Source organism: Gouania willdenowi, chromosome 13 (assembly GCF_900634775.1).
Source record: "Gouania willdenowi chromosome 13, fGouWil2.1, whole genome shotgun sequence".
NCBI classification, from domain to species: domain Eukaryota; kingdom Metazoa; phylum Chordata; class Actinopteri; order Blenniiformes; family Gobiesocidae; genus Gouania; species Gouania willdenowi.
The window spans coordinates 19,954,066-19,981,643 of record NC_041056.1 but is presented as its reverse complement, the minus strand read 5'-3'; the positions used below and the strand labels follow the sequence as shown (position 1 = coordinate 19,981,643).

At 37.5% G+C, this 27,578-nt stretch overlaps 1 protein-coding gene across 1 annotated transcript; it reads left to right on the top strand.

Moving 5' to 3' along the window:
• Nucleotides 1-214: 214 nt before the first annotated feature.
• Nucleotides 215-22,337, top strand: LOC114474936 (uncharacterized protein C14orf132). Its single transcript, XM_028465559.1, has 2 exons — nucleotides 215-335; nucleotides 20,468-22,337. The coding sequence occupies exons 1-2, from the start codon at nucleotides 309-311 to the stop codon at nucleotides 20,684-20,686; spliced, it is 246 nt and encodes an 81-aa protein (XP_028321360.1). The 5' UTR covers nucleotides 215-308; the 3' UTR covers nucleotides 20,687-22,337.
• The last annotated feature ends 5,241 nt before the right edge of the window (nucleotides 22,338-27,578 follow it).

Below are 27,578 nucleotides of genomic sequence, written 5' to 3'. Positions count from 1 at the left end.
ACAAACTCCTCCATGAAGCATGAAAAGCATTCATTGTGTTATAATGAAACACACACACACACACACACACACACACACACACACACACACACACACACACACACACACACACACACACACACACACACACACACACACACACACACACACACACACACACACACACACACACACACACACACACACAGGGCTGTTTAAAAGACTTTGGTTCGTGCTCCTTTTGCTCTTTCAATTCCTTCTGTAACGAGTGCTGCTTTTGCACGAAAGAGGCTTTATTGTTACGCATAGACCACAGTGACTCAGCGCTCATGGAGTTATCACTGATGTCAGCACAGGTAAGGAAGTGGAACTTTGCTGATTCATCTGTTTTTTTTTTTTAAATAGAGCTTTTAGGCAGGCAATACCAACACGCTCTGTAGGGCTGAGCTAAGAACTTGATCAGATCCCGTTTTAAAGAGTTTTACCTTTGTTTTAAAAACAAATCATTTTCCACTGTGTGTACTATTTACTACATCTGTGCATACAGGTTTCTAATCTGCACTTGTATGGTTTTTATTTTTTTTCGGTTTTTTTCAAACAAGAAAATGTTATGCGCTTAAACCAAATATAACCTTCAAGTTTTCAGCGCGATAAAAACCCATTTCAAATCTTGAGCAGCAGTACCAAGTATTTGCAGCTTTGGTGTCAAAACATAATGCTGATTCTTTTGGACTCAGGACCAGACGTGACTCGCTCTGAATCACCTTTTTTGACAAAGTGCAAATCTGCACACCAGCAGTAAAGTTTAAATCAGCATAAACAAACAAACAGAGATGACTAACAAGTGTGACCGTCATCAATGAAGGAGAACATCGGACAGCGACGACTCAAACTTTGAACTAGTGAGTCATTTCAGAGCTACTGCAGTACGACCGTATATGGTGAAAGGTCGTTTTATTTCAAGATAGAATAAGAGCGTCAGCAAGATCTTAATGTGCAATGTACCTGTCTACACGTATTAGCAACCGTGCAGCTTCTGCTTGCGTGACTAAGACTTAATTCATACATCCAGGATATCTATATTGGGTAACTTTGAAGAGATTGTCTGCTCGTGTTAACACTATGGGATGTAAGTGGGGAATTACAGTTTAATGGTGGAGGTTTAATCCAACAGTACAAGTGATTATAGAGATATCCGTCTTCCTCTTTATAGAAATATACTGTACACTTTTCTCTCGGGACTGAGCTGTAGCCGTTCATTGCTTCATTCTACTTGAGTAACTTCATTCAAAGGATTGCTGCAGAATATTTGTGATCCAAACTTATGCAACACTGTAAACGGTGATGTTGAGATTCAGCCATAACTCCAGGGCAAAACTTTGTCATCCATCAAATTCTCTTTAGGGACTTGCAGGCTCATGATGCGAATGAGTACGTTTTCAAAGCTACAATAATTTTCCAAAAGCTAAAAAAAAGTACAAACAGTCATAGTTTTCTTTTGACCCAATGGAGGGTTTTCACGGCGCGTCATCAACCGCATCATCCACCCGGAAGTCGCCATTTTGGAGATAAGCAGCTGGTTTACAAGATTTGCGAGGAAATGGTGAACTATTGTTTTTGGCTGTACTAATCGGTCAGACCGTGAAAAAAGTGGAGTTTTATAGACTGCCAAAAGTTACAACGGTTATATAACAGTTCTACATCAGGAGAGCAGTGACATGAGACTATCTCACCGTTGTTGCACCAGTTGTTATTGGTGTATATGCAAACACCGTAGCCCTCATCTCCCGTCTTGCATTTAAATCCAGCTTCAGGTAGTCCAGTTTGTTCTCCAGGGAGCGGACATTAGAACACAGGATGGAAGGAAGCAGCGTTCTCTGAGGATTTGCTTTTAGCTTGGTTGCTAGCCCTGCTCCTGCTTCTGATCACACCGCTTACGTCTCCTCCGCTGGCGGACACCGCTGGTACGAGGCTCCGATGCTTCGCAGGCCGCTGGATGTAGTCAGCATAGCAATCCGGGGCTTGAGGTCCAGAGTAGTCGCATCTAACGTACTATAACTGTTTGAATTGCCTGAATCTAGGATTGCCTGGTGGTCGTATACTGATTTAGAGTAACTACGCTGCAGATTCACTGAGAAATTATTAGAACTGACAGTTATCTGCTGATATACAGTATATCTATTGCTAACGCGAGGCTCTACAGCCGCAGCCGACCTCCAAACTTCTATAAGATTTAAGGTCTTTCTCTGTGCGTGGGTTTGGTGAAATCCAGGTAGTTGAGATATCAGGATATATAATAGACGGAAGACTCTCTGGGTCGTCATTGATCCAAAACGAGAAAGCCGACTCATATGGATCTGCACCACCAATAAACCATAATTTTGTTTTTTAAATATCGTGCCCTTTCCTGTGGAACAAGTTCTTCCCTGTATGCCTTTGCATCTATAATGCATTTTGAGGAGCTTTTATGTGATTTATCCATCACAGAGTACACCTCTGTGAGCCTCCATCATGTAGTGTCAACATCCGCTTACCTCCAACATGGCAGCGCATCCAGGTTACTGCTCAGAAAGTGACGTCAGTGAAAACCCTCTATACCGTAGGTGTTACAGGGCTGCTACAGCTTCAGTCAAATTCAATTCAAGACTTTTTAAGACTTTTTATTGCCATTTGAAATTAAATTCAAGACCAACTTCACAGTAAACACAATTGGGGGGAAAAATGCCACATTTATTACATAGAGTTAGGGTAAATTTTTTACAGCCCCCAAAGTAAACAGAAAAATACACAAAATGACAGTAAAATACACAGAAAAACAGACTAAAATAATCAAAATGACTCCAAAAACACACAAAATGGCTACAAAAATAGCCAGAAATCTATAAAACAACAACAAAAAATGAAAACCATTAAGAAAAATGATTTGAGACATTTTAATGACAATTAAGGCCTTATTTTTTTAGATTCATGATTTTAATGTCTTTAAAGACTTTTTGAAGATCTGCTAGAACCCTGTGTTATTTCCCTTAACTTTTCCTTTTGTGATGTATCTATTACTTGTTTTCCAAATCCAAACGCAAATTTATAACATGTGACATGAGCAAGATTTGGTAAACAAAATCTACCTTTGGTAGAAAAAACTTATATCTAACAGAATCTCTGCTGGAGAATAATGGCAAAGTTGTTCAATGTTTGAACAAAATGATAAAACATTTTTTTTTAATTTTACATTCCCTGTTGAAGTTCAGTTGTGTGATAGTTTTTTCCATTTTCATAATCTACTTAAATATCTAGCGCTTGTATTATTCTGGAAGTTTAAACATCTGTGGATTAGTGGTTAGCACGTCCGCCTCACAGCAAGAAGGTCCTGGGTTCAAGCCCTGGGTTGGACACTTGGGTCCTTTCTGTGTGGAGTTTGCATGTTCTCCCCGTGCTGCGTGGGTTTCCTCCGGGTACTCCGGCTTCCGCCCACAATCCAAAAACATGACTGTAAGGTTGATTGGAGTCTCTAAATTGCCCATAGGAGTGAATGAGAGAGTGAATGGTTGTCTGTGTCTCTGTTGCCCTGTGATGGACTGGCGCCCTGTCCAGGGTGTACCCCCGCCAAGCGCCCTATGAGAGCCGGAGATTGGCACCGGCATACCCCCCGCGACCCTGTTAAACGGGAATAAGCGGGTAAGAAAATGGATGGATGGATTCTGCTTAATGAAACCAAGTTAACTAACTGATAACAGACACTGCACGGAAAAATAAGAAAGTACCCATTGTCATCATCAAGCTGTGAGCTATTTAACTTTCTGACAAATGACACTGTCAGTGTCCAGCTTAACTCTTTTGATGGAAAGCTTTATCTGATAACCATCTGCTCACTGATAATTAATCAGATCGGCTCATCGTGTGCACCCTCACTGTCCTTAAACTCTTCAATCGTCTCATTCTGCTGACAGACTAAAACCCTTCAAAACAAAACAATGGTGGTCATTCCAGGCACCAAATAGACAATAGAAATACAGGGAATTATCTCAGTAAACAAACATCAAATTGTTCCCATATGTACTAACCCAAATTCAGTTCCCAGCCTGTGGGTCTGCATTCGGTGTCATCTTGCCTTCTTTTTCATTTAAAAAAAACCACATGTATTCAACATATTTAGCTCAAGCTTCAGGAAAACACACACAAAAAAAATAAAATTTAAATTCATTTAGCTGTTTCAGTGTCTTGGCTGAACTAAATGTATAAAAAACAAGAAACAAACACTCAGAGAGCGCAAACCTCTGCCAACAACCAAGTATCCTCTTTGCCAGACATTCACAGTTAGGCTGTGTTTGTGTGTTGTTGTGCAGCCAAAATAGAAAGTGTAAATAGGGAGTAGGCATTTAAAAAATAAATGAATAATAATAATCCAGAATTAGTATACTGATCAGAATCATCCCTAAAAAGCAATCACTTTTTTTTTTTTATCCCATTTTGGATATTTCCTGAAAATTCCATTGCCATTCAGTTTCTGAGTTAAACTGTTCACAAAAAGAACAATTCTGACTGCATTAAATTATTTCCTAATAAATGTCACAGTATTCCTCCACTATTTTAAAGCCTCGTCTGGACAAAATGTATATATAAAAATAAAAAAACAGACTCTCTTCAAAACAAAAAAGGAGATTTTTCTTCTAAACAAATGCAACCATGTGTTTGCTTTTTCAAATTAAGAACAAAGGAAGCAAAAATGAAGGTTTTCTTTTCATGCCTAAGGCCTGAGTCTAATGTCCTTTAAGCCAACACCAAAAATGTGATGAGGATGATGATTCAGCACATTTTCAGTTAGTACCCAGCATTATGATCTACTTCTGTGTCCGTGCTTCATCCACACATCCTCTGACCTTACCCAACACACCTCTGATATCACATCACTGTGTGCACTGTCCTCACCGGTTGACTGGACATCCCACATTCAACATCCTACAATTCCACTCCATTGATGGGACGTTTTTATCAACCAGGTCATTCTAGGGAGACGACCCAGCTTTGTACCCAACAAGTTCATTCAGACTCAGAACATCTCTAAACTCAGATCAACAACAACCTTGGGAAAAAGAGTCTGTATTTGTTTCAACTGAATAATCAGGTAATGACCATTTTAGCAGAACATTGCCACGCCCAGAGGTGAAAGTAGTGGATTACAAGTACTCACATTACTATAATTGAGTTGCTTATATGGATACTTGTACTTTTTTTTTTACTATATTTATAAATCAGTCATTTTACTTGTACTTAAGAACATTTAAAAACAAGTATTTTTATTACATTTCTACATCCAACCACTACTGAGTAAATTATTATTCTTTGTTTTAAAATGATCAACGGACATTGTGACACTACAAAATCATGAAATGACCAGACAACAATCTGGTGGATTTGTTGGGTTTTTCCTTAAGAATTTAATATTTTGAAATGCACTTCAAATGCATCACATTATTAAACGTAATGCACTGCACTATTTTCTCAGTTTTAGAGTTCATAAATGTAGCTCTACTTATTGTGAATTGAATTTATTGGTGTTATTTTATTTAAAAAACACAATAATTATTTTATACAGACGCCTTTAATTAAATTCAAACTGCGCACACATTGGTTTACTGTATGCAAGGGAACCGTGGCAAGATTTATTACCAAAAATAAACGTTTGCGGTGAAAGTAACAAGTAACTTTAGCTTTGAGAACTATTTAATTGACTACTTTTTTACTTGTACTTGAGTATTTTATGTATGACTTACTCACAAGTAACAGTACTTCTATTTATATATCAGCACTCTTTACGCCTCTGACCACCCCTTGTTACTTACTTTTTTTTTTTTTTCAACTAATGCATGGCTGTATAGTTTCCTATGTCTTATTCCGCTTTTATTTAGCTTTTCGCTAATACATTCACCAAGGCAAGTTACTTCATTTCAATTTGTTTTAGCAAGATAAATTTATATTGAATTATAAATGAATAAAATACATTTTATTTAGACGATGTGTGGAGACATAAGAGGGAGTCCTTGTTAGCTTTTGCACAGCTTTTCTTGCTCTGATGACTTTCTCTGTCCCAGATTAATTGTAAATGGTCCTAATGAGGGAACATCAATCAAAGTGGGGTGTGATGGAGATTTAGAGGTCAGATTGCCATCTGCTTAAAGGCTTTATCAGGTACTGCAGGAGAGCAGCTTTCAGACACGGACAGGAAGTCTGATCTATCATGAGCATGAGTCATAAACGCAGCTGGAGGACTAGAAACAGAGGCAGAAAAAGTTAGAAGCATTTGAAAAGGAAAAATTAACATTCGTTCTCCTTATAAACGTTTCATTAGGGAGAAATATAAACACTAACCAAATTAATTCCGCTATAGTAGGGCTGCCCAACTAACCGAAATTCGATTAAGATTTCGATTATTACACCCAAGACAACATAATCGATAAAAACCATTCCTAAAAAAAAGAATAATAATAATTATTTCATTCACTAAATAAAACAAACTCACTATTTTGGACGTCTACAAATAATAAAACGTGCCACACATGTTATTAATACTAACTTTGAGTTGTTTAATCCATGCACATGCAAGCTCCTCCCCTCCGCCCCGCCCCTCTCAAAGCCAAAGCTAGCCTGAAGGCCAACACGAGGAAAATTGCTGCTCGTGGTTTTAAAACATGGCAGGAGAAACGAAGCAAAAACACTTGGTAAACAAGGGGCAAGTCAAATTCTCTGATATGGGAACATTTTGGGTTTGATGATGAAGATCTGGAGCAAAGACATCACGTGCAACAAGTGTTTTGTTTTGTGCAAAAGTGAACATACTTGATTTTAGCGTTTGAAGGATTTTCTATATGTTTAAATAATATATTTTGGTTTTTTTTCTACAAAAAATGAATAACTTTTGTGTTGACAAATAATCGTTTCAATTATGACTAAAATAATCGTGATTATTATTATTTTCTATAATCGAGCAGCCCTACGCTATCGATTGTTGATTTTAAAAATACCTTTTAGGATTTGAGACAATTCTCCCAAAATGTTTCAGAGCACATTATTAAACACTTTGATTTGTCCCTATAGCTTTGCTTTGACACTGATAAACCTGCAAAATGTCTAAGCAAAAGGCCCTGTTGCATATGACAGCCATGGAGACGGTCTCTATGCGTTAAGGTTATTTGCAATAACCTTCAGTGATAAAAACAAAGGATGTGACACATTAGGAGGAGAGGGGGTTGATTCACTGGTGGCACGCATCGTATAAGCTCTGTAATGCTTTATTCATTCATTTCAGATGGCATGACAGATTAAACTCTAACAAACATGCGAGCAGATAAACACAAGTGCACTTTGGTTACCACACATCCTTATCTAATCAGGGATGTTTTTTCCATATTGCCGGATGGTGAAATCAGCTTTTTTCCATTCGTAGTACAGATTAATTTATGTATTTATTTTTTAATGTTTTGCTAGTTTTAAAGTTCAACAGTTCAGAGAAGATCAACTGTTGGATCAGTGAAGTTTTTGCCATTTAGTTGTACATTACATGAAATTAAATTGTGTGACTAAAACCTTATACATCCTGTATGTATTTAATCTTGTTGTATAGCTTTAAATCTGAATTAGGATAACCTACTGTTTGTTTGTTTCGCTTCATTACTGGAATGCCAGCTCATCCCCGTCTTATTAAAGGATTAATGTAATCTATTTGGGATAACAACAATAATAATGTCTTATGTTACAGCAACAGAAACAAACGATGAACGTAGACAACTGGAAACGTAAAACATTGTGTTGAGAGTGACTCTTCGTTTGTACGAGGACAAGGATACGAGATGAGCGTCCTAACCTGCAGCATGAGTAGAAATGTTCTTTAGTGTGTTTGATGCACATTTCACATATTCAGAATTTATGAATGAAAGGAGAGATGTACAGTTTAGAGAGAGAGAAATGCTAATTTATTAAATAATACAGCTCACTGGGTAACTTCAATAGAATAAAATCACTTTGTGGACTTGAACTTCCCACATGGACAGTAGGCAGGGTCGTGTGTAAAGCACAGAGGTAATTAAATGAAGCTTAACAGAGCATGAAATGTGCCGCATGGTGAGGGGCAATCAAAACAGGTGTGTGTGTGTGTGTCTTTAGTTTTGCCTGCTCGTTGTTACAAAAAGGCTGTATTTTGTTCATCAGTGATAGGATTTGATTTGTTACAATTCATTAATAAACACAAAGTATGAAATGCCTAATGGATCAAAATGTTGTACTGAAATATTGATCACAGTTCAGCTTATGCAGCAGGAGATTTATACTTAATGAATGGTTGTATGCTACAGCACAGATCTGCTGTTAGATACTGTATATTCCCACAGTTCGTATTTTGTGTGTGTGTGTTTCATGCCTTTTTAAAGGCATATTAAGATAATTTTAAATGGTTTCTGAGTCACATTATTGCACATCGCAACGGACAAATTTGTTCCATTGACAACTTGACAGACGGAAGAGAATAGAATGGAAGCCTTTATTGTCATTGCATAAGAACAATGAAATTGCACATGCTACTCCTAACAACATTCAATTACACTCTCAAAATTCAAGCCAAACAGACACAACCATCATTTAAAAAAAAGTAACATAAGATACGATAAAAGTCTGTCAGTATAAAAAGTGCAAGTATAAAAGTTAATCAGTATAAAAGTGCATGGGTAGAAAATATTAAAAAAGAGACAAAATAACCAAGAGACAGTATTTCATTTCCCATATAGTTGTTGTTGTGGCAGTTTTGAATGAAATGAGACAAAGTCAAGTTGAAGGGTTAAAGGTCAAATGCAGATACAGGGTTTATTTGGTCCAATGGTTTTGGTGCAAACCGGCCTGGGATTCAGAGGTTTCAGTGTGAGCGTCCCATGAATCTGTAGTTGTTCTGTGCTCTCAGGGTTTTGTATTTCTGCTGATAGCGCTAAGCATAACAATGACAGTGTCTCCTTCTTAATGAGTTCAAGTTTTGACTAAAGTGTATCAAAGACTGATGGAAAGCCGTTTAATTTGTATGATGCCTAAGGATGTTCCACTCTATTCATAAAGACCAACTAAAATAACCAGAAGAGCATCCATGAGTGGTTTCCGGTAATTGTCTGCGATGGCACTTGCGTTGGAAGCGTGATGGAGCTTACAAAAGCTAGAAAAGGTCACTTATTGATGTCAGTGACTGCTGCTCTTCATTCTTCTGTCAGAATTCCAAGCCTCTGGCAAACTATAAAAAGACTCAACCAAGCATGAGGACAATCGTCTCTGCTCCTCTCTAGCTTTCCTGATGCAGCATACATTTTGCCTTCTCCCCATCACCTACAGGACAGTCACTCGTCTCACTACTGTGTTCCTCTCCTCCAGTTGTTCTCGTTCCCCTGAGTTCTAACTGGGCAAATGCTAGCAGCAGTTTTTTTTTTTTTTTTAATCTCCTTTCAATACACGGCTCAATAACTCTGAAACTATGGAGATTATTTTTAGCTTCCATTACAATTGGGTTTTGTTTTCATTGTTGCAGTTTCATCTCAACACTTTATTCAAAACTATGATGAAAAATACATGTGGAAGTATTAAAACTAAAACCAGAAGTTTTTTTAGAACTCACACAAAATCCATTCCAATGGTGACATGATGCAGCAAAGGATTTCCACAGTATTATGCAAAGAAACGTCAGTGCTAGGATGTTGAATCTAGTGCATAACATTGCAAATGTACAGAAGTCATAGGCAGATATATACAGTACCTATTAATAATAGGTTATTAATCATAAACTATGAATCATAGGTTCATCGAAGCAGTATTTCTCAAATGGGGGGTAAGTGGTGGCACTACAGGGAGGGAGGGAGAGAGAGAGAGAGAGAGAGAGAGAGAGAGAGAGAGAGAGAGAGAATGGAAAATTAAAGGTCCCATATTATGAAAAACATGTTTTTTCTGATCTCTACATCCATAAACTGGTCCTTCCTGGGGAGTAGATTATCACAACACCGCTCAATCCACCGCTTTATATCCAGACAAGTGTTTGCTCGTTCGCAGCCACTTGTTTTCTAGGTGTATCACTACAAAGAACAGACTTATGGGTCCACACTCAAAAGATCACCCGCGGTGTCCGATGTTGTAAACAAACAAAGCTCTGAGCTGCTACGGGAAGCAGGAGGGTCAATTATTTTTTTTATCATCATTTCCTAGTGACTGTTTTTGGCACTATATATATTAAGAATTTAAATTTTTCGAATGAATTTGTGAAAACGTAGATGAAAACTTTTGATCACTGGGGGGGGGGGGCAATGCCCAACCTGCTCCTCCCCCAGCAAACTCTGCATATTTTCGTGTTTTTAAAATTGTATTCATGCGATGATTTAGTCCTTGGTCAGGAGAAAATTGCTCATTTCAGAAAATGCAACAATGGCCTCTTTTCCCTCTCATTATTTAAAGCTTTGCCGGAGGCTAGGACTACTTGCTGCAGGAGCAGAACAAACATACTTGTCACAAATCATCATCTGTCTTGGCAGCATGATGGACTTGAGTGAAACTGAATTAAGCTTGCAACATAAAATCAGTATCTGCCTCGTTGAGTAGTCAACTTATTGGCTCTGGCACAATGTTATTCCCTGAATATGAAAACCAAACTATATTTTACTTTTTCAGCAGGTTAAAGGGAAGAAGAATCTTTCCAAATACATGTCATTTACTTCTTTATTGTTCTATCACTCTTCTGTCGTTCTTTGCTTTTCTTTATTCATTTCATTCGTTTCTGGTCTGATGACAGATGTTTCACAAAGAGCAGGAACAGCTGGCTGCTGCAGGGCTGTTTATTTCTTTTCTTACCCCCCCCCACCCTCACCTCCTTTCCTCCCCCTCTGTGTTTTTTCTGTTAAACTGGTCACAGATGGACTATTCAAAATTTAAACCAATCAAACGAACAAATGGGAATGTTATGTGTCCCGTTTTTTGGTCAAATATTCAGTCGTGTGTAACAGCGTATGCTCGGCTAAACTATCCCACAGCCCAGACTGCTGCACTAATAGCTTGTAATACCAATGCCTCATAAATGACATGATGAGTGAGCTCTTGATGCCTGTTTGTGTCCATCCTGTTATAATAATGACTTATTTATGTCTTCACTCAAATCACATTATTGTTCCACATTTTTGATGTTGTTTTAACAATCCATATTCTGCAGTGTGAGAGTGTGACCATGCATGTATTTACAATGATTGACAAACATGTGTTTCTGTAGCATATGTGTGCATATGCATTTGTGCCTTGTGAGTGCATGGGATTACCCGAGGCGATTTGTGTCTCCTTTCAACTTAGAAGTTATATAACTTTGAACAACATCCCTTTTCCTTAACACACACACACACACACACACACGCACGCACGCACGCACGCACGCACGCACGCACGCAGATAGAAAAGCACAGTTACACAGCGATGAGTCATGACTACATACAGGCAGTGGGTGCACCTGTGTGTAAGATGCACAAATAAATGCCGGCACACATGCACGTGGAACAAATCAGCCAACAAAGACTGCACACATGCACGGCGCCCCATTAAAACCCCCCACAGGACACACACTCACAGATGGGCACAGGAAGCACTCTCATATGTCCATTATTACACACAAAAGGTATGTAATGTCCTTTATATATCACAGATGAATCCCAGATTACTTTACAACATGCTACTGGTAAGGAATGATGAGTTTTATAGAAGAGCACATTGTTAAAGAGATGAATGAAAGCGCACGTTAGAAAAAGGTTGCAGTGATCAAATACAGAGGAACAGAAATTAAAAGGTATAATTAAACTTAAAGCCTCATTGTTATAGTTTAAATGATTTATTGGCTCTCTAAAGTTAGACTATATTTTACATTTAAAACTTTATTGATCAAATTTGTGTAGTAAATATTGAATAGCATATTATTAATATTATGTACATGTCATGTACATGCATGTGTATGCATGTATATATGTATTTTTGTAAGTATGTGTGAACGTATATATGTTTGATGTGCATGTATAAACTGTATATATACAACTTTGTGTAGAATATACATTGATTGTGTATGTAAAATTAGTAACATTAGTTTCCTAATTATTATTATTTTTTATATTATCTAGACATTATCTTGTTTTTTTGGTGTGATGGGGTGGGTATGTATAAGCTTGTGCTTCAAACTACACCCTTTTGGCTGATGAGTTAGAAAACTGTGTTTTTTTTTCAGTTTTTGTTTTATAATAATTAAAATAACGATAATAATTAAAAATACGTTGTTCCAAAGATGTGTTACATGCTTCTCATATTGACCTTCATTTGTTTGACTCTATCTAATGTTTTGTTCTATAATTCAAAGTTACTTATTGTGCAGTGGTCTGTTGATGCTTGTCAGAAAGCTGGAATTAGGACGGGGCACGTAGGCTTAAACAGAAGACTTTAATTCTGAAAAAGTCCTAATGGATCAATGTTCAAATTTCCCTTTTCTGTTCATTATAACAGCAACAGTGTTGTTTTTGGGCTGGATTTTAATTCTTCATCTAATTTAAAAATGATTCTTCATGGTGACATAAGTTGCTCTGCAAGGTTTCTCCAGGTTTGTAGAGGACCTATAGACAGTATGTAAAGATGCTTTCTGACACATGTTCTCTAACATCTGCCTGCGCCCATAGGAAAGAACACAATCACACACACGCTCAACCATACATGTCAATACACTGGTGCACTACCGTGTATCTGTGGACATATGTGTAAAAACACATGGGACCTGGCTGAGTGAGTGACTTGCTGTTATAGCCAAGCATCAACACATCTTTAATGCAGATGCAGAAATGCTGATTGTTATGCTGACCCAGCAAACTGATGGGCTCAAAGTGCTTTTCACTTCATTTCTGATGCATGTTTAAATCATTCATCCTTCCACCTTAAAGATAACTTCAGCTGAATTCTTTGACAGATTCTCTCTCATTAACCACTTTCATTAGCCATTAGCCAAACAAACCCATATTTAGCAGTTGTTTTTTTTGCTTTATCTTTCTGTAATTTGTGTATATTAAGCAATGACATGCACTAGGACCAACAATGCATGTTTCTAAAAAAATAAAAGCTAAAATAAAGTAAATATCATAGAAATGACCTGTTAAAAACAAAAGTCAAAATAATCTTTAAAGCAAATTCAGCCATTTTCCTCTAAACACATTAAATAGGTCATACGTGTGTTCCTTAAAACATGTACAAAGCCATTCAACCATTTAGAATGTAATTGTGGAGCTTGTCTTCACAAACTGTTTCAAATTTCTGTGTTCTGGATTTAATGGTCGGGTCAGAATTTATAGCCGTGTTACGTAAAGGAGCCGTCATTAGCATAAACCTGACCCTGCTGCTGAAGACACCAAACTTCAGCGGCCTCCAGCGGGTGCAATTTGATCAAAAACAAACCACATAGTTGGACTATGGGGAATAAAACGCGTCCGCTGGTGCCACATATTCCATGAAATTACCACTTTTTTGCACCGCAATTTTGTTTTTCGCCTCTAGCTGGAGGAATGCACAAATTCGGACTCGGGCTGAAAATTTTTTGATTTTTTCTAATGTTTTTCGGTCTTTCACACTGCTCTCTCCCATAGGAATAATGGGGTTATTACACGGAGGTGACGCCATTCCCACATGTGGGCCTCTAACTGACACGCCCCCAGCGTTTAAGAGCAGAGAGAAAGGCTGGTTTTTAAATGATTTTGAGACCTATTTTTATATACATATATAAAGAATATAAAGAAAGAATATATATATATTCTTTCTGTGGACTGACAATCTCATAACAAATATATTTCTGCTTTACACAGACTTTAATGATTTATTATTTTTTCTTTTTTAAAAGAACAATATACTGTATCATCAGTGTTACTCTTTACACACACACCTTTAGGTTCTCCCAAATGGCCCATGCACAGCGATGATAACTGCGTTCCCAGTGCGCTTCAAACGCACTGCTCCAGTTTTCCCTATAATAACCCCCTCCTCCTTTCTCTCTCACTCACTCACTCATGGAGCTTGGTCTCTCCTCCTCATCATGCACTGCCTCTCCATCTCTGGTTGCACTCGCTTTAAGTCGCTTTAAGAGTGTGGGACGAGACGGACTGCAGCTACAACTGATCTCTTTCTTATCCTACAGCCAGCAGTAGGTAAAACGCTCTCTTTTATCCCCCCTCTTTATCTTCAACCTGAGAGATTAAGGCTGAAGTTTCCCTTTCTTTCCTTTTTGCATTCATTTAACTGTCGGCTGTTTAAAGGCTTCAGATATGGACAATTTGTGATTGGTGAAGTTAGTGTAATTTAGTTTAAGGTATCCCTGAATAGTTTTAGCTTTGCATGGACTTAGCTGACAAAAGAGGGAAACGATATAAACCTTAGGAGGGTGAACTTTTTTATTTGCATGCTGATCATTTGTGTGTTGGGAGACTGAAAACTCAGACTCATAACGTTAAAATGACTGGAGCTCCAATTTGTGATGCCGTGACACTTTGAATGAAAACTCCATTATTTCCTACCTAATTCATTCTAACAGGTAATGGTTTGGACTAACAACTGTTTTCCAACTTGATACAGTTTGGTACTTGGTGTACATGACTTAAGCATCATTACGCCCCAGTTTCTCTGTGCAGGATTTGCATGTTCTTAATTACTGGGAGGTTTTTATTCCAAGTACTTCCGACTCCTCACAAAATCATATGTTTGCTGTGTTGGAGTCTGTAAATGGATCAAATGAATGAATGAATGAATGATGCGGTGCTAGAGGTGCAGTGATAGACTGTCATACTGTTTAGAAACGCAAATTATTGTTATTTTTTTCTTTTAAATTTTTGTCAAACATAAAGGCCCACATGCTAAATTTGATCTGTCAGAAAGTCTAGATCAGCTCTTTGCTGAAAGTTAAAAAGAAGACATCAAAAAATCTACGGTACACTTATACAGTTATGGCTAATTGTTGTCATATTGTATCAATGTAACCTGTGGCCCACATAGGCATATGATATGGCACTGATTATTCATTCTGTTTATGAGATCTAATGTGTTATTGTGTGTCTGTGATTTTAAGGTTACACTTTTTCATGTGCAGGATTCTTTCTAAATGACCTCTTTTGGAGATTGCAAATAACAAAATGGCTTTCTGTGATAACTCCTATTTTTAACGAGGTAAATTGTACATTTATAATGAACCAAACTACAACCAGTAATCAATTTTAAAGTCTAACGTTCAATACAAGTCATTTTTATTTGAAGGCCTCTTAATTTCTTTCTCTATTGCTATTACTATTCCCTGAAAAAACTAATAGCAAAGTAAAACTGTTGGTACTGATATTATTCTCCTGGCTCTGCTCACATGAGATCAACCTGGGCTAAAATAACTGGAACCTAACACCGCTAGCTAACAGGGGTTAGGAGTATAAAAATAAACTTCAACATTTGAATGCATACTATCTGTAAATGCCCAAACCAGAAGGTGGGACTCAATCTGTTCAACAAAAGAGCTCAGGTACTTACATAACTGAACTCTGCTGACTGAACAGATTGCTGCTAAACTACATGGAGCAGCTTTCAGAGCGTGTGTATGTGGGCATGCGTGTGTACACAAAAAAACAGATTTGTTAAAGTTTGTGTAAATGTTCATATAAAGATGGACAGAAATAATGTTAATGAACCTTTACTGATCGTGTCATGGACTTTAGTGACAGTTCATTTGCTCGTTCTTTCTTAACGTGGATTTAGTTTGCTTGCTGGTTCTATCTGTTTATCAAACATGAAACAATGCAGTTTCAGGTTCCACCTTTCACTTTATATGACTAGGGTGATTGAGATCCGACTTCTTCCTGGTGAACTGGAGACATCTCCGTGGTGCATCCTGGCTGGGATTTCTTTATATCATCTTGATTTGGATGCTAAACAAGATCACAATGTTACAGTGTATGTTTGTCTCTCGTGCGTGGGCTGCGATAACACTCGCACATGCTCACTGCCGTTTTTGTTGATGACCTTTTTGTGCTGTGGTATAGTCACAGGCTGAGACCCTGCCCCCAGCCAGAGACTGTATAATGAGAGTGCAAGGTCGTGTCTTCAGGTTCAGTTGTTCAAGGTTTTTTTTAAACATGACAGTCGCATGTTGGTGAGTTTGGGAGTCTTCTTCGAACCACAGAGAGGAGAGTCGTATTCACTCCTGTCCCTATGTTCACTCATAAAAAAATCCTGGGAGGTTATTTTAATTAAATATACATATTAAGTGGCTGGTGTGAGAGCTCTTAAAGCTTAACCATAAATTATGCTGCTGTATCTCAACAGAAGCACCTTTTTAGATTATTATGTATTTTATTTTTCTTCAAAAGGCACAAAAATAAACGGCTAAACAAAACCATTTCTCAGGACGAGACAACAGAGGACAATCTTTGTTTGAATCTCTTACTAATATAAATCTGGACCTTCTTAACTTTTGTTTTTATAATACATTTGCATCTGCTATGTATTTTTCCACCCTGTTTGATGTGTGCTACATGCTGGGCTTATTTCCTTTCCATGTCCATGTAAATCATTCGGGTGTCTCACAAAAGCTGCTCTAAAAATCAACTGAAGTGCAAAACCTTTGTGGCGTTTACCTTCTCTCGGCCCAGAAGTGCCATGTGAAAAATTATTGAACGTCTGTGTATTCTTTGTTATTTTCTACTAGAGAAGATGGTTGGTGGATTGCAACATTAAGACCAAATAAGTGCGAACTGAACTTTGGTACTGAGGTGTTTTAATGCGTTTTTCTTGTAATATTCAGAAATTCAAAGTAACACACACTTCTTTTGCTCTCACAACTACAAGAATGTTTGAGTGAGAACTTGAACTGAAGTCACAGTTGGAGTTTGAGTGTAGAGGGAGAGTAGCTGAGGACATAGTGTAGACCGGAGGATCACTTTGGGATGAATTGGTAAACTGAAGCCCTCCACTGTCTGTTTAAACTGTTTAAAAAGTGTTGTTCATTATTCATTAAAGCATGATTCAAAACAAAACTTTAAGGTTAAATTCTTGATATATTAGGAAGAACGTGTAGGTTAAGGCAATATACTCAACAATTGCAAAAATACCAATGGAAAAACCCCCAGATGATTATTATTTTTTTTTATTTATTAATTTTTTTACATCTTATAATTGTTTTATTTTTGCTGAATAAAACAAACTTCCGTGCTTTTGGATATATACAAAGAATAAAGCTTGGCATACACAAAAAAAAACCGATCATTAATACTGAGTTGTTTGTTGTTGTCCTCCACCCGCACCAACAACAACCTTTGGTTGACAAATCATCCATTGAATAATCGTCATTTCAATTATGACTAAAATAATGGTGATTATAATTGATCAGCCATAGTGTTAGTTGGTGCACTCACTATTATGGAACTGTTGAATCTATTGTAAGCTTAAAAACGTGTTTCCCTGTTAGATGTTGCTAAAAGGCTTACTTTCCTTCTGTCCTGGGGGCAGAATAAGAACTATTACTCAATGAATAGGGCCTTTGATTTACCGTGATAGCAAAAACATGGATTTAGGTTAAGTAAATTACTTCCTGAAACTGAAATGTCACAATTTTTTTTGATATTCTTATTATATATACATACATATACAATAAAATCAAGCGGAGATTGCAATATGACATGGAATAAACTCTCATAACCATGTTTTAGGACATGTTCATGTATCATGTATTTACTTGCAATTTTTCCTTGTAAACAGACGGGCAAAGAGACGCAAATGTAAAATCTTGTGGCAAAATCTTGCTATATCACAGAATTTACCTCCTAAAAAGGAATCAGCTGGGCTGTATCAGACATTTTAATCCCTCACCTACATGTTTTGGGACAATGTCATATTTCTACACTATTTGTCTTAAGTCTAGCCTTCTTACCAAACTCCAGGTAGACTAATGCCCGTCAGTCAGGAAGGCTCATCAGTTTGTACCATTCTGCCCAATCCTCATATAAAACCTCTTTTCTACGTCGCCTAGACTTTTTCATTTAGGTACTCATTCACCTCCTGGAACCATCTTTTCGTAGCAATTGGTATAGCTCCAGTGGCTTGTTAGGCCTGTCTTGGCGCTACCAGAGCCTGTTGTTAGTCAGCGATTGCTGTTGCCCAGCCTCTATGACGGGGACGTCACAAGTTGGTTTTTATCTGAGACCTGAGAGCAGGATTACTATTGCAACATCAGTAGGGTAAAACTAACTTCTCTCACGACGGTATAGCAATAGCAGTAAAAACGGACGGACATGTCAAACCTCACGCTACTCAACTTTGCGTGACTTCTATGCATCTGGCTCACTTCTGCAGAATAGAAATATTAAATTTAAAACAATGTGTAACAGAATTAACCCTATTAACCATGTTTGACACAATTTCAGTAAGTTTAAGACCCATTAAGGACATCTAATAAGGACCATTAAAAACTTGACGTGGAAATGACAAGGAAATTATATACTCTGAAACAGAAAATTAGAGGCTCTGTATGTATATAGAGGAAAGTAATCTAAATATTATGAACTATATATAAAAAAAGTATTGATAAAACCACCAGACATACATAAAAATTAGGATTTTACCATTGAAAAATGATGAATAAAGGTAAAAAGAAGATTTAGGGTCAAAGTGTTTCTCTTTTAAGTAATTGCTGCACTGAGCTTCAACTCACCAAATTGCTCACAAGTTAAAGCGTCAGAATCACTTGAACATTTTGGTTGCCGGAGCACAAGCTGAAATTATAAATGGTCACTGAGCTGTAGCTTTATAACAAAGGACGAGCAGAGTATGACTGTCTGTGTGATTTTGTTGGTTTGTGTGAAAGCTCAAAAAGATGTACACACCTGTGAACCAAATGTAACCTTGCATCGCTGGTGAGTCCCCCCCAGGTATTAGACCAACTTGACCAAATTAGGCTATGTTGTGATTTATGTAACTATACAAACACGTGTGTATGTGTGTCTGCGTGATGTTCTCCAAAGACATGCATGTTTAAGTCATAGGTTTCAGCAGTGGCTCCTGTCCATGTGAGACCCTCAGAGTATGAACACGTCCACCTGAGACAACAAACGGGATTCATCATGCGGCTCATTTGCTTTTTTGCCTTTTTCTTTTGTCCTCGTCTGTGCACGTTTCTGTAGCTTTCAGATATGTGAAGCACATGAGTGACCTTGTTAATCCGTCTGAGAATTAATCCCAGTGAGAGGCTGTTCTCTCCTCACTGCATGGTACAGCTGTCCTGAGACGAGGCCCAGCTGTGGGCTTTAACCTCCAAAGTAGAACATATTATTGTTCAGCCATACCATCCTTATCATTTTAATTATTGAAGGCTGAATTCGTTTAACTTTTTAGATTCCTTATACTGTATCTTAACGAACAAAATGCATCTGAAAAAAATAGATCCAACCCACAGGGGACGGCAAGTTAATTAGAGTGAATTTAATGAGTGTACCGTCATTTGTTTCGATTCATTCTTGCCAAGGCAGGTCTATTTACTGTCCAGAATGGACCCTGTACTACCAAGAGATAGTGGATAGTTTGAAATCATAGAAAGTTGAGACACTGGGACGTGGGGAATCTCAATGTTACACACAGCCTTTTCATTACCAGCCATAACAATGATTTGAAGAGCAAGGGCACAGAACGCAGTGCCATTTTGGGGTGGCAGTCTGGTTTGCATTTGTTGAAGTGTGATGCTCTGTTGGCCTGCTCTGTCCTTTCAAACACTGAACATGCAATGTACACTCCCTAGTAAATATATATGGGCTAGAAGGGCCAAGGGTACTAGTGTTGGACAAACTTATCTCGGTGGTGCGCGCAGTGGTTAGCATATCTGGCGCACAGTAAGAAGATTCTGGGTTCAAGCCCTGGGGTGGATTTACAAGATTAACATTTCACTTATCAGACGCTTTTATACACAGCGAGGTACAACACAAGCAGTTAGGGTTAAGGGACTAGCTCAACATCCCACAGTGATTGTTCAGGTTAGGTTTGAACTGGTGACCATCCCATTACAAGCCCACTTCCTTAACCAATAAGCTGGAGTTTGTGCTTGCATGGGTTTTATCTGGTTTCCCTTTGATGGACTGGCCCCTTGTTTATGCTGTGCCTATAGTTTTCTTTGAGAGCTGGAGATTAACAGAAATAAGCCAGTCAGAAGATAAAAGAATAAAACTTGTTTTTAATTTAGGTGGCTTCTTGACAATTAGCAAACTTACTTGCCTGTTTAACTGTGTAATGGTTAAGTGTAATGGGGAACTGTAATAGTCTTCTGTAATGTCTCAATTTCCTCTTTTAAGGACTTCATTAGGCTCTACTCTGTAAATGCCATTAGGCAAAAACAAAAACGCCCGATGTTATTTGTCCATAATTTGGATTTAAGTCTCTTCTCTCTGTTCCCTCTCTGTAGAATTTCCCTGCTGCTAGCGGGGCCTTCATGGATTCTCCGTACAATGGCAACACGTCCCTTCAGACGTCCACGTCCAACCTCAACGCTGGATATTCACGACCCTCAGAAGCAGAAGATGACGGAAAAGTCTCCAGCGACACCATTTGGCTGTGGATCGCTGTGTTGGCGACCATCGGCAACATAGTGGTTGTGGCTGTAGTTTGTGCCTGTGCCTTCTAATGAGGATGATGGAGTGGAGCAACGCCTCAGGTGTTGATGGGACTTGAGAACGTTTGTACATCCTGCAAATATATTTTTCTTCGTAAAATGATGTAAAATAGCCTTACTTTTAGAATGATACTTTAAACTTACATTTTTAGAGAATTTGCATGAGACTGTTCGTTGTTATGATGTTCTGCCACAAGATGTGAAATATTTGTCCACAAGTTGAACTAAATTGTTTGCATTTTGTTTGCCCATCGAATCCATGCACATGCATACAGATGACAATTTTGTATATAATTTGTCACACATTTTATTAAAAGGACAATTATCTTTGTCCACACTGAATCCTACTTACTCCAGTTGAACCCTATCTATGTTTCTTCAGAGGCATTTATTCTTTGACCAAAATCCTAGCACATTTTGTACGGTTTACTACTCCAGAGTTTAGCTGAAGGTGCAATAAATGTGTCTAAACCAAATATAGTTATTAGACTCATTTATTGGTACGTATAAACTTTCAACACCTGGCAAAAAGTTTCACCATAACAGTAAGTCCTTAAATTACACGCCATACACAAACAAGTGAGTAAAGCAGAAAAATAGTCTTAAGATAAAATCTGGAGATTTTGCTTCCCAGTACAGTCACCGAATGTTGTTGGAAATATTGAAAATAACAATGTTGTGCTTTACTTTGACCACCCTTTTTAGATGTCTACATTTGATGTGATATTTCAAGATGTACTAATGATCCCACATTTCTAAAATGTGGGTCATTGAGCCATTAGTTTTATTCGATTCATGGTCCGTGTAAGAAAAAAAAAAACAAAAAAACTTTCCAAGCCTAACTGAAAAACAAAACAAAAACTCAATACAGTTATCTTTTAATCTTCTTAAGCCTGGGATGCTTTTCCTTAAGATCCAGGGACAACCTTTATCAAATGATGGAAAGACACTTCTGAAATAAGATATATAATGCGTCTGTATTGTTTCTTTAAAAGAGGTCCCGTACAAATCCTGGGAGCAATTTTGGCAGTGGGGCTTGGAGCGGGTGTGGATGTGTAGAATAGTAATAGTAAATAGCCGTGTTTCAGAGATATTTTGACTTGTTGGAATGCTTTGAAGACAGGGATCAGGATTTTTAAACTTAAAAATGATGCTTTCCGAGTCATATTGAATGCAGCATCAGCCTACTGTTACAGTCCATATGTCCATATCTGGTCAGAAATCTATATAGTGATCTTTTAATAAAAAATAAAAAAAATGTATATTTAACCTTCTTCAAAGGTAATTCATCGTCCCTGTAAGAATCACTAAGGTTTAAGAAACTCTACTATAGTTTAGTAAATGGTGTTTTAAATGTGCATGACAAGGTCCTCTGTAGGCTTCATCATGTGGCTTCAGTCAAAAAAGAGAAAAGAACGTTCTTCGAAACTTGGAATCAGAAAAACGTCACACATGGTTTTTAATACATTTCAATATACTAAAAATGGGATAAAAACGTCTGACAGCACTCGGGTCTGTAAACAGGTGTAAGTATAAGAAACACCTGAAATCATACCTAAGTAATAATTAGGTTTGTCAATAAAAGCCACTTTGACATGTATTATATCCAGATGTGATGCAAGACTCTTCAGAACGTTCTTTACATTCGTTCTTAACATATTCTCTCCATTCTCTCTTGTTCAAATGCTGTAAAACCTTGACAATAGCTTAAAGCAATCATTTTATATCAAGGAGTTATGTCTGAGATATATGAAACTCAAAGTACTGTCAGGTCCTTATTAGAGTCATCATATTTCTTAACCTTTTTTCACAAGCACCCACCCATCTTCAAGTTCCTGCACTTATTAATTTCAAGCATTTAAAAAAGTCTGCCATCCATTCGTCAGTACATTATGCAAGAGCAGATGTTACATAAACCATTTACTTCTGGCTTTCCTACAAACTGAGAAGAGATCAGTATCTTGACCCGTGAGGATTACCAGGGATCATAACTTGAACTTTTACTGGGATCAGTCCCTGGGTAAAGGTCGGACATTAAAGTTGTGACCGAGTCAGACGGAGAGCTGTCGAGGGTAAAGGTCGGAACCATGTTAGAGTTAATCTGATGATGCTCACCCGAAGCTCTGAATTTATATTTTCAAGATAACGTTTACCTAAATAAACTGTAACTGTAGCAAATAATAAAATAAATGTCAATTTAGATCTGTTGTGTTCTAACACAGTTGTTAATCAGATGCAAGGCTTCATTTTTTGGATTCTCGATTAATTCATGGCATAGATTGACAAAAATGGTAATATGTGGTTAAAAGTTGGCCATTCGGTTGAGTGGTGTTTGAGTGGAATTCATTTAAATTTCAGAGCTTGTATGTTCTTCCTGGTTGATTTCTAGTTTCCTTCTGACAACATGTATCTAATGGCGCATTTCCATTGGCGGTATCGGCTCTACACGGCTCCGCACTCATCGCTTTCAGGATCCGATACTGTTTTTCCGGAGCGTTTCCATTGAGCACCAACCTGACACGCAAAACTGCCAGACTCGCCAACAAAAATCAATGGTGGGCAAATGCTTCCTCTCGGTGTGTGAGTTGATGACTCTACGCTGTGATGATTGTCTGAACCAATCAGTGTCTGCTTTGTGCCTAAGTCCCATTTTCAGACCAGAGCTGCTTTTTTTGGAACCTCAACAACGGAGGTACTAAAAAAGGCAGCACCAGGTACCACGGAGGAGGTACTTTTTCCCAGTGGAAACAGGGAAAAAGGAGAGTAGAGCCAAGCAGAGCCGATACCGACAGTGGAAACGTGCCATAACTGGTTAAAAAGGTTTCTTGTATTAAACTTGGGTTTTCTAAGTTCTGTTATTCTTCTTAGTCATATCAATTGCATCATCATTGCAAGTATCCCGTGTTTCTTCATTTTATCCTATCACCATATGTTCACTATTTCGCCTCCCTGATTTCATTTGCTAACTGCTGCATCCTAATGGTCTAATGTACTCCTAGTCCAGTTCATCTTGTCCCTGAAACAAAGGAACATTCTCCAAACCGTTACCTTCAGTCCACAAATCTTTCTTATTTGAGTCATCACTCCAGACACAAATCCCATCCACTCTAGGCTGTCTGTTCTCTTAATTTCACCTCTTTTGACCCCTGCCCAGTGTTTAGGAAGGTATTTATCTACCTTTTGAACAACATGGAGAACACACTGTACAACATAATAATGTTAACATTTGATCTGAGGCTATAGGCTATGGAAATCTCTTAACTATTTCTCTTTTGTGGCAAAGCTTGCATAAATATATTTTCCTAAAGACCTGTAAACAGCTGTACCATGCACCAATTGCCTAAACGGTATGATCCTCAAACAACCCCATAGAAAAGATACTCCTCTGAGAAAGGATTACAGTGATCGGGCAGTGGCTTGTTGAAATTTAACAAGAACTCACGCAGGGGCATTGCTTTTCCTCAGTATAACTTTGCCCCCATCCTGAGGTTGAATACATCATTAAATAGACGATTACGGCATTCACTTTCAGCTTCTTTTAAATACAGTTTGGATTAAACTAAAAGAAGCATGAACTCAGAATTGCAGAGGAAACAGATAGTAAAGATATGACGGCAAAGAATCCAAGTCCAAATTAATTTCACTTTAAAAAAATAATGCTGTTTTCACAATAACAAAATCACCGTAGGTGCTATTCTGTCAATAACGGTCTACACAGTGATAGTGCTACACTCTAATGAACAAACAGGTGATTTACACCAGATATTTTGCACCAGAGAAGCAGCAATTTAAAACTAAATCCATATGGAAAACAAAAAATAATATTATGAGAACATAGTACCGCTACTACATTTCTCAGCTTCTCTAATGTTTTGAAGTATCAATGTTCTCTTATGTACTTTTCATCCAGTCTGGTCAGAATGGATTATCAGCATGTGTGGTTCTCTCAACAAGCACGTACGCTCATGCATCCCCCGCTGTCACTTAGTTTGGATTCAGCCTCAATGTACTGCGTCATCATGCTGTCAGTCCTTGGCTGAGTAATGAGCTGTAATGTTGCTCTAAAGCTTTGATTCCAATTTTCTTCTCTTCTTCCTTGCCTGATATCCCAGAGGGAAGTGTGTCTCCAGGGGCTCTATTGAGCAGTCAGAGCACATTTAATCTCTATGGTGATCTTTATCGGAGGACGACATTTCGGCAGCCGTCAGAGGCAAACTCAGAATCTAAAGAAGCATTGGCTCCAAGAAATGAGAATTAATTTAATATTCGTCATCAGAGTAAAATGTCAGTGAGTGACACACGCAGCAAAAGAAAGAAATGTACATAAAGGAAGTTTCTAAGCAGCGGGTTTGTGCACTAACTAAAGCACTGGGACTGCAAAAAGAAACACTGAATACATCAAGAGTGAGGAAATAAATAGGAAAGAGACAGGTGAATGGAAAAACGTGAGGCTGTTATCAAGAAATAGCTTATGGCAGGATGACAGGGGTTGAAAATGTATTGGTAAGACTTCAAAAATCAGGATGAAAAACGGAGGCCAGAGAGGAAGTGCAAGTGAAAAAAATGCCAGATTTTAAGGAATTTATCTTAAGTCTTAAGCTGATGCTGCTTCAAATAAACTGCCTGTTGTAATTAATTAAATCATAAAGTTTTTTATGTAACTCAGAGAAATAAATAAATATATTTACAAATTTCTTTTATTTTCGATAAACCCAGTTCATCTGTTAAAAAGGTTGCAACATACTCTACGATATGAACCCAAAGGTGGCAGTATAACAAGATAAATGGATCCAAAAAGGGAATGGGAGAGGGATTGCCCAGCTGAGACTTTCTCTTGGTGCTTTGACAGTTTAAACAAAAAACATGAACACAAGGTTCGACCAACATGCTGCATAACAGGGCAAGAGGAACTTTTGGCTTCTTTTAAAAACAAAATGATATATTTATGAGAAACAGACCACCATCATTGAAGAGGGAAAAAGATTTTTATCATTGTTTAAAATCCTGAACCCTTAATTATTCTGAACTCTAGTGCAGTAGATTTATACCCAGTTATCGTGTGTTTTTTTTGCAGTATAATATATGAAACTTGCAGGACTATTAAATTAACATCATCACATTCTTCGTTTCTTGTGACTTTTTAAAACGTAAATTTATTGATGGCGTAGCATTAGATCTTTAATAAATAAAAAAATAAACACTCATAACTGCGTATACTGTATATGAAAAAAAGGCTATTTGGCTAAACAGGGGTGAGACTAAAGGATTCTGCAGAAAGGCATAAAACTGATGAAGATCTGAAAAAAACATCCAAAATTGGTTGTAAAGCTCTTGTGGAAGAGGAATTATTTTTAAAGATAAGGTCTTACAATCTTTTGAAAGAGAAAGATGACAATTTTAGATATAACATGATACAATGTAGCATCTCACATACTTGGTGTTGCTTGGAATTAAGCGTTGTAAAATGACAATGGCAAACTTATTAAGTGCACCATGTGAAAAAGTACACTAGGAGAGGGTATTCCTCACTGTAGACTGTAGACACTCTTTCCTGAGCCACAAATGGAGTTCATTTAAATTCGACCAAACAAAGTCAGCGAGAACAGAACATTGAAACGTTTTTGCTAAAAAGGACCACATTGAATTACGTTTTTGTAGATAAAACAAAGAAAACCATGTGGTATGAATAGAATCTTTGAATATTGAATAACAAATGCTTATACCCCTACATTGACCTAACCTGAACAATTGGACATGTGGCCTCAGCTGCGTTGTACAGAGAGAACAGCAATAATCCATCAACTGAATGTTAACAGACTAATACACCTCAAAGGGATTAAACACAAATGAAAATTGCAGTGATTTCAGGGTTTGAGAAATGAGGTTGTCCTGAGTGGATCATTAAGTATTGAACTTGATGGCATCTCCTGAAAACACAAAGGAAATATTATAGGAATTATCATATTCCTGGTTATTTTCCTTGCTTTGTGAGATTTTTTTTCTTGACTTTGGTCTTGGTGAGCTTCCTTCATGAGGCTGTGTAATTGCTTTAGGCTGTCCCTGGCTCTCCATCTGGTGTCCTGCATTGCATGTTTTTCTTTGGGGAGTTGAGGATCTTGAAACACACTCGGATAAATGCATATGTCTACGTTGAAAAAAAATTGCCAAAAACAACCTGCCTGTGTCACAATTTCTGTGATTAAAATGCACTTTTACTGAACCTTAAATAGATAAGAGTTGCATTCAGTGTACGGTCTTTTCTTTATGTGCCATCATTCATAAGGTAAGTCCACACAACCAAAACACATCTCTAAATTATCATGTCTCCTAAATTTAACTTTTAAACTCTCAATCCTCATCAGCATTCAGGAGGAAGGAGAACACTTCTGACAGGGACTTTACCATTTTTGACTGGCTTTAATGCTGTAAATAGAAAAAAGACAAAGTCAGAAAAAAAGACAAATATAAAATAAAAACTGTTGAAAACCACAATGAAAGTCTTACTTTTCAATGTTTACAAGAGGTGTATGTAATCATGTGTAAGTACTGCTTCACTGTGCATGAAAAGTGCTCTATGAATCGAGTTTGAGATATTGATAAATATACCGTACAATATTTTTCTACATGTTAAGAACAATTTCTTGTAGATAAAATGTATGACAAAAACATGAATGCAAACAGTTAAAATTTGCCAAATTCTCCAATGCAGAGAGACGTCATATCACAGAAAATACCTTTGGAAAAGTTGGACCAAAATTAAATAATAAAATTAAAAAAATTAAAAAAAAAAAAAAAAAAAACACTTCGCCTTTGCACATGGGCAGAGAGTAGCATCACACACTTACAGCACATCTTTCAAAAATAATTAAATGGTCTTATTCTCATATCTGGTCCAGAAGTTTGG

What these genes read in the sequence shown, in the direction of transcription:
- LOC114474936 (XM_028465559.1), top strand. Translation starts at nt 309, where the DNA reads ATGGAGTTATCACTGATGTCAGCACAG. An exon ending in TATCACTGATGTCAGCACAG is followed by an intron (nt 336 to 20,467) that starts GTAAGGAAGTGG and finishes CCCTCTCTGTAG; the next exon opens with AATTTCCCTGCTGCTAGCGG.